The sequence below is a fragment of the Hemibagrus wyckioides genome, linkage group LG15 (assembly GCF_019097595.1).
Source record: "Hemibagrus wyckioides isolate EC202008001 linkage group LG15, SWU_Hwy_1.0, whole genome shotgun sequence".
NCBI lineage: Eukaryota > Metazoa > Chordata > Actinopteri > Siluriformes > Bagridae > Hemibagrus > Hemibagrus wyckioides.
In genome coordinates, this window is record NC_080724.1 from 12,721,861 (window position 1) to 12,730,249 (window position 8,389).

Sequence of the window (8,389 nt, forward strand, 5' to 3'; positions counted from 1 at the left end):
ATAGCACACATAAGCATAACATGGGCAACATTTTAGCGTTGGAACCATGTTTCTAGCTATTACCGTTTAGGACTAGTAACGTTTTACATGCTTGTTTACCACAGCTCCCGAAAATCTCCGAGAAAAGCCGAACTGTGCGCGCTCTCCTTAAATGCCCGTGCGGAAACCAGGAAGTGAAGTCCGTAACGATCGTATTTAAAATTAATATAAAATAATACAATACTTATCAACATGAAAAGTAGTAGCACACTTAAGAAACACATGATGAACATTTTAGCGTTGGAACCAGAATTTTAGCTATTACCGTTTAGGACTAGTAGCGCGCCCAGGAAACGGAATAATAATAATAATAATAATAATAATAATAATAATAATAATAATAATAATAATAAACAGTGACGATAACAAGAGTAATCTGAAAGCCAAAACATGATTTCACAATTACTGCAACAATAATTTTGTTATTCTTTCTAACTATTCACATTAGCTATCCATGCATTGTCCTAGAGATTTATGGCCCTTTTTTGCTTTACCTATTATCTAAACTACAAAAACATTGAAAAGAGCAATACCCCTACCTCTGAAATGTTTTGGTGGCCGTGGAGGGACTTGGAATAGCCCACTGTGAAGGTGAACCTGCAGAAGCCACTGCCGGTGTACGCATGAATGCAAATCGCTGGCTGGTAGAGCCTGTTGCTGGGGTTGAATCCATGTCTTCGCCGTGGACCTCATAGTGACCCCTAGGTGTAAGGTCTAATGTGCTGAGAACACCAGAGACTCCTCACGGGAACAGGGCCACATTTGAATCATCAGTGAGGTACACAGTATAAGCTGAAACCTGGTTAAGAAAGAAAAAACATTGTCATTTTATTCACCTAAAATTCTGACATGACAATATTGTGCAGAGGTAACATTAGTTTGTAAAGTGAATAAATAATATCACCTTATGAGAACTTATACATACACAATGTTACAATTTAAACCTGGGGCATTACTGGACATAAAGCTCTACTGGGGCACAGGGCACCCACCCACCCCCAAACTCATGTTACAACTATTTATTTTCCTCTAGAATGTCTGTTGAATATGTGAAATGTGCTAATGTGCTGTATGAACTGAAAGTGCGCTGTGATTAAACTGCATCTCTTTGACATTGTGGATTAAAAAAAACCTCCTCCCCATTATCGTCAATCTAAATTAATACACTGCCAAATACAGAAGCTTGTCAAAACCCAGGGTGGAGATTTTACTGGGGCACATGCCCGGTAAAAGGGGTCTAGCCATGCCCATGTACTTAAAGTTACATAAAGCAAAATATATTTGCAAGAATACCGTTAATCACCAAATGTGAACGAAGCTAACAAGTTTGCCAGCCAGCTAAGTCCAACTTTGAATTAGCGGCAAAACCGACGTTAATTAAAATTCAATTCAATTTCAATTCAATTTATTTTGTATAGCGACTTTTACAATGAACATTGTCTCAAAGCAGCTTTACAAAAGAAGAAAACAGAGAAAGGGGAGGGGAAAATGAAAAATAATAATAAAAAATAACTAACTAGAAATAAGAATAAATTATTAAATTCTATAATTAGACTATTTTATCCCTAATGAGCAAGCCTGTGGCAACGGTGGCAAGGAAAAACTCCCTGGGATGGAAAGGAAGAAACCTTGAGAGGAACCAGGCTCAGAAGGAAACCCATCCTCATTTGGATGACAATAAACAGAAAATAATGTAACTGTAGCTGATTAATATCCTTTCTACAGCAATCAATGACCCATGAGGAACTATTAGGTCACTGTAGTTTCTAAGGTCATTATAAACACTAGTTCTTTGCTGTCACGGGCTGACAGATGAAATGGCATATCTGTGATGGTGTGAAAGTCCCCAAGTGGCTCTGTCCATGGCTGTCTCCTGGGCCACACAGATCCATCCACAGCATCAGTGGGCACCATCAAGTGGCGAGACTCCGACCAGGGGTAGGGCAGCGGTCGCACTGGAAACTGGCAAACACTGGGAGCTCAGGAGTGGGGTGTATAGCTCGATAGAGAAGGTAGAGAGAGAAAGAGAAAGATATTAAGTTTCTGATCATGTGATGCTTAAAGACAAAGTAGAATTATGTGTAAAGTGCAGGCAGGGACTCCTGCAAGACTAGCTATGACAGCATAACTAAAAGGGAGAGCCAGAAGGTCACAGACATGAAGGCTTCCCGGGACATAAAGCATCCAACCACTTCACAGTCAGCAAACCTGAGCGACTTGCGAGGGTGGTAAGATGACAGCATCCAACACATCCCAGTACACCAAACACTCTATGACCATGAACCTTCCAGATCTGCTCCTTTACCTAAGAAAACTATACATTAAAAGCTTGACTAAACAAATGTGTCTTCAGCCTAGACTTAAACATTGAGACTGTGTCTGAATCCCGAACACTAATTGGAAGGCTGTTCCATAACTTTGGGGCTTTGAAAGAGAAAGCTCTGCCCCCTGCTGTAGCCTTTGCTACTTGAGGTACTACCAAGTAACCAGCACCCTTTGATCGGAGTAGGTGTGGCGGATCATAAAAGATTAAAAGATCGCTGAAGTACTGTGGCGCGAGACCATTTAGTGCTTTATAGGTTAGTAACAGTATTTTATAATCAATGCGAAATTTGACTGGGAGCCAGTGTAGTGTGGCTAAAATAGGAGTGATGTGCTCATATCTTCTGGTTCTGGTTAGGACTCCAGCTGCTGCATAAAACACCACAGTAAACAGTAAAGTAACATTTTTCAAAGGTTTTCTTAGCTGAAATGTGCAACTTAACTTTTCAGCCGTCATGTCCTCATCCCTGAGTGATACTCTTTTATTATTTCATCCAGGTGAATGTAGTGGCGCCAAGTAGACTGCACATCGCCACAAATGACAGAAGAAGAGATACATCTGGTTTTAGACAAAGAAAATGCAGCTGTTTTTCCGTTTCTGCGCTATAGAACTTTCTTTATTTAAAGTATAAATGAGGAAAGAAAATCAAGTCCAATTTTAAAAAGGTGTCTGACATTTTCATCACATAATTAAAAAACGATTTCATTTTCGTTTTTTTGTTTCTGTTTATAAAAAGAAACTTCAGATACCAAAAAGTACACGGACCTACACGGACCGAAAACTCAACAAATCTGAAACCAAAATAACAAATCAGAACACACAATAACAAATCAGACCAAACCACATAACTTAACCCCAGTCAAGCCCAATGGGCTCTCTTCTTTACGAGATTCGACTTTATGGTCTCACATCACGGTCGACTTTGTCACTGACCTCCCAAGCTGTTGTGGATACACTACTGTCCTGTTGGTGGTTGATCACTTCTCCAAGGTCTGCAAATTTGAAGGGGCTCCCCACATCCATGGAAACAGCCATGGTGCTCCTAGATCACATTTTTAGGAACTATGGCGTGCCAGAGGAAATTTGGAAATCAATGTTAGCTCGGCAGTTTTCTAGAAACGTACTGTAGCCAAGAACAGCAACAGTTGACCAAGTTCATCATCTGGGCCGAGTACACTCAAAACTCTCTCACCTACTTGTCCATGAACCTCACTATGTTCCAATGCATCCTCGGATACCAGCCCATACACCCCCCCTCCCTTGGACGGGCGAAACTACCGATGTGCCAGCCTTCGACGAGTGTTTTTTCCAGAGCAGTGAGATATGGGAGTGGACCCAAGTACATCTTCAGAGCAACACCAGGACATCCAGGCCAACCATTATTTGTGCCCACATCCTCCATATCAACTTCACTCAAAACATCAAACTTAAACTGCCATGCAGAACACTCCACGCTTCATTGAAATCTTTACGATCACACACAAGATTAACCCTGTCAACTACCATCTGCAACTACCCTCTCATTGTAGTATCTCTCCATCCTTCCACATACACCCCTGGCAGAGCTTTGGATTGATGGAGCACCAGCTTACATTGGTCATGCCATCCTGGACACACGGAGGAGAGGGGGATGACTACAATATCTGGTCAACTGGGAAGGGTATAGCCCAGAGGAACATTGCTGGGTCAGTGCAGAGGACATCCTAGTCCCCTCCTTCAATGAATAGTTTCATAGAACCCACCCCACACAACCCGGGAGGCATCCTCATAAAAGAGGATGACCTGGAGGTGTTTGTAGGAGGGGATTCTGTAACGTTTTCTACTGCAGCTTCCCCTCTGCCTTGCCAGCGGGAGCAATCGCCAACTTTTGAACGAACTTCCAGGTTCTCTGTATTCTATTGTATTTGCTTATCGTGTACTGGCCCGTTTCATGTATTTTTGACCATGTGTTTAAGTTGCCTTGTGTTTTTTAATTCACTGACTAATGTAAATGTATAAATGTGAGCCAGAAAGAGCCAGAAAAGGATCTTGCCACATGTTTTCCATGCAAAGAGACAGGGGTGGGAAGAAAAACATTAAAGAAAAGCAGTCTCCAGGATTGTAAAGAAAGTTTTTTGTGTCCAAATTGTGTTGGTTTTGTGTCCAAATATTTTTAAATACTATATTGTAAGTCTAGCTAAGTTTGTTGTTTTTGTTGTGTCAGTGTGGTTCATTTGGAATGGCTCGTTTCTAAAAGGTTAGAACCACTTTAACTGTTGACTGTTAATATTTCTTTCTTTTCTTATGTCTTTTAGGTAAGATTGGTTACATGAGACCAGTTGGAACGGTACTGGAATAGTATTACTCTGTTGTTTATGGGTCTTATGTACACTATATTGCCAAAAGTATTCACTCACCTGCCTTGACTCGCATATGAACTTAAGTGACATCCCATTCCTAATCCATAGGGTTCAATATGACGTCGGTCCACCCTTTGCAGCTATAACAGCTTCAACTCTTCTGGGAAGGCTGTCCACAAGGTTTAGGAGTGTGTTTATGGGAATTTTTGACCATTCTTCCAGAAGCGCATTTGTGAGGTCACACATTGATGTTGGACGAGAAGGCCTGGCTCTCAGTCTCCGCTCTAATTCATCCCAAAGGTGTTCTATCGGGTTGAGGTCAGGACTCTGTGCAGGCCAGTCAAGTTCATCCACACCAGACTCTGTCATCCATGTCTTTATGGACCTTGCTTTGTGCACTGGTGCACAGTCATGTTGGAAGAGGAAGGGGCCAGCTCCAAACTGTTCCCACAAAGTTGGGAGCATGGAATTGTCCAAAATGTCTTGGTATGCTGAAGCATTCAGAGTTCCTTTCACTAGAACTAAGGGGCCAAGCCCAGCTCCTGAAAAACAACCCCACACCATAATCCCCCCTCCACCAAACTTTACACTTGGCACAATGCAGTCAGACAAGTACCGTTCTCCTGGCAACCGCCAAACCCAGACTCGTCCATCAGATTGCCAGATGGAGAAGCGTGATTCGTCACTCCAGAGAATGCGTCTCCACTGCTCTAGAGTCCAGTGGCGGTGTGCTTTACACCACTGCATCCAACGCTTTGCATTGCACTTGGTGATGTATGGCTTGGATGCAGCTGCTCGGCCATGGAAACCCATTCCATGAAGCTCTCTGCGCACTGTTCTTGAGCTAATCTGAAGGCCACATGAAGTTTGGAGGTCTGTAGCGATTGACTCTGCAGAAAGTTGGCGACCTCTTCGCACCATGCGCCTCAGCATCCGCTGACCCCGCTCTGTCAGTTTACGTGGCCTACCACTTCGTGGCTGAGTTGCTGTCGTTCCCAAACACTTCCACGTTCTTATAATACAGCTGACAGTTGACTGTGGAATATTTAGGAGCGAGGAAATTTCACGACTGGATTTGTTGCACAGGTGGCATCCTATCACAGTTCCACGCTGGAATTCACTGAGCTCCTGAGAGCGACCCATTCTTTCACAAATGTTTGTAAAAACAGTCTGCATGCCTAGGTGCTTGATTTTATACACCTGTGGCCATGGAAGTGATTGGAACACCTGATTCTGATTATTTGGATGGGTGAGCGAATACTTTTGGCAATATAGTGTATGTTATCCATTTAGCCCACTGTTAACTGTGAGGTACGGGTTGTGTTGTGTATTCTGTGTTGTGTGTGTATGTGTTTCTTCAGGTTGGTCCACTCCGTACTCCTGTCTAAAATATAAGCCAATAATGAGTAAGTGTGAGAGACATCTCTCTCTCTCTTTCTCTCTCTCTCTCTTAGTGTGTGCATGTACTCTATTTATTTTTAGTGAGTAGACTATATGACCATTAATTAGTAGTTCAGTTGTGTAGCAGTGTGTTTATTGCTATCAGATTAATTATTTTTAGTTAACCTAGCTATGTTGTATGCGATTTCAGTCGACTTCCATGTGTTATTCATCGAGGTTGTACAAATAGGAACACAAAATGGGTTGTTCTATGTTCTTATAGCAGAACAGGGACTTTGTTTTGTTTTCTGTTACTACGATGCACTATAAAGCTGCATTTTCGAAGTCATTGTGCTCGTAAAAACATTTAGCAATTTAGCGATATTTACTTTTTAAGGCAATTGACAAAGTGAGGTTAACAGCAACTTGTCATATTTGCCTGTATTGAATGAATGAACCATCACATTTCTGGCTTTAACAGCATTAATTAGCCAGTAGGTGGCACAGTGATTTGATGAATTTAACATCTGTAGTGCAGCATGCAATAGTGCAGCTGTGACCCAGACTTTTATGCCAGGGGTGTCCAGTCTTATCTGCAAACGGCAGGAGTGGGTGCAGGTTTTCATTCTAATCAAGGAGTCCACCTGTTTATTTGGTTGATTTTACCTTTAAACACAAATATAAGGCTATATCTATCCAGCAGCTTAAGCTGGAGTGAAAGTCAAACATGCAACAGGACAATGATCCCAAGCACACTAGCAAATAGACATCCAAATTGCTAAAGAAGAAGTGCTGCAATGGCATTAATTTATTTGCACTAAAATTTATTCGTTATATATACATTTATATATACATTTGTTTATTAATTTCTTCCTTCACTCCACCAGATGTAAACATCATTCCTTCAGGTCCACCAGATATAAACCAGTCATGGCTGAGGATTTGGTCAAAAGTGGGCAGACTTTCAGGTTCCAGGTCCAAACACCAGTTATCCGATTGTGGCAAGCTGTGTGTGAAGTGATGAGATATTTTAGATAGTGCTTTGACATTTTGATAGATATTTATATTAGTAAAAAATCTATTAAGCTTGTAATGGCAGTTTTACAAATTCAGCAGTTCTAAATGATGTTTCTACATTCCATGCCTCACCTTGATGTTCTTCTGAGGTTCCTCAAACCACTTGTGGCTGAGGATTTCCTCGAATGTTGGGCGGGAGGGAGGATGTCGCGCCAGACACCATAAGATCAGGTCACGGCAACCTGTGTGTAGTGATGAGAGAGACATTTAGTCAGAAATTGTAGATCTTTTTTTTCTTAATAATCAATTAATATGATTCATTTATTGTGTAACGCAGTCTAAATAAATGTCGAAACTTGATGGGTTTGGACTTTCTCACCTTCAGACAGGCCCTCAGGGAAGTGCATATTGCGGTTAATGACGTCTTCTTCGCACTGGAAGGGATAGTCTCCACACACCATGATGAACAAAAGAATTCCCAGACTCCAGACGGTAGCAGGAACACCGAAATACTCTCCCTCACATAACCACTCAGGTGGGATGTAAGCTCTGGTTCCTGAGTGAAAAAGAGAGAAGGTGCACCGTCAGCAACGTCATAAAAATGGTTCTCCACTGCATTTGTTTATTCTGTCCAATACCTATTATGTGCTTACCTGCATAATATCTGTAGGGGGTGTCCTGCAGCAAATCACCACAGCCAAAGTCGATCAGCTTCAGCTGCAGTGTGTCGGTGTTGATCAGAATATTCTCTGGCTTGATGTCACGGTGCAGGACACCACAGTCACAGCAGTGGCGAGCAGCCTGAACCACTTGGCGCATGAATTGTTGTGCCAGTGGTTCTGACAGCCAACAACCGTGTTTTTCCTGGAATTTCCAGAGGTCTGTGCAGGGGCTGGGTCGCTCCAAGATCAGAATGTAGCAGTCCGACATCTCGAACCACTCAAACAGCTCCAAGACATTCTCATGCCGATTTTGCTTGGACACCATTTGCATTAATGCCACCTCCAGGGGAAGGCTCTTTGTCTCTCCAGGCTGAAATATGAATAGATATGCTTAGCATGGGTGTGGAGTGATTACGTTTAAATTCTGGTAAACAGAAACGATACAGTACAAAGGCTTGGATTAATAATGTCTCAGGTGTCTATTATGGATTATTCATTATTATGTTACCAGAAACAATTAAATTTACACATAATTTTTCACATAACATCTGTGCAATATCTCAGAAGTAAAGGAAGTTTACTTACAACGGTGATGAAAGCTTCGTTCATTTCCTTTCCCACGTATTTAA

General features: G+C 41.9%; 1 protein-coding gene across 1 annotated transcript; it reads right to left on the minus strand.

Annotated features, from left to right (window-relative positions):
• Positions 1-574: 574 nt before the first annotated feature.
• Positions 575-8,124, minus strand: LOC131365864 (serine/threonine-protein kinase pim-1-like). The gene is made up of 6 exons (XM_058409755.1): positions 7,752-8,124; positions 7,478-7,654; positions 7,231-7,340; positions 3,955-3,969; positions 3,559-3,794; positions 575-761 (listed from the first exon to the last, which is right to left on the minus strand). Exons 1-6 carry the CDS (start codon positions 8,089-8,091, stop codon positions 575-577), a joined length of 1,065 nt encoding a protein of 354 aa, XP_058265738.1. The 5' UTR covers positions 8,092-8,124.
• Positions 8,125-8,389: the final 265 nt, after the last annotated feature.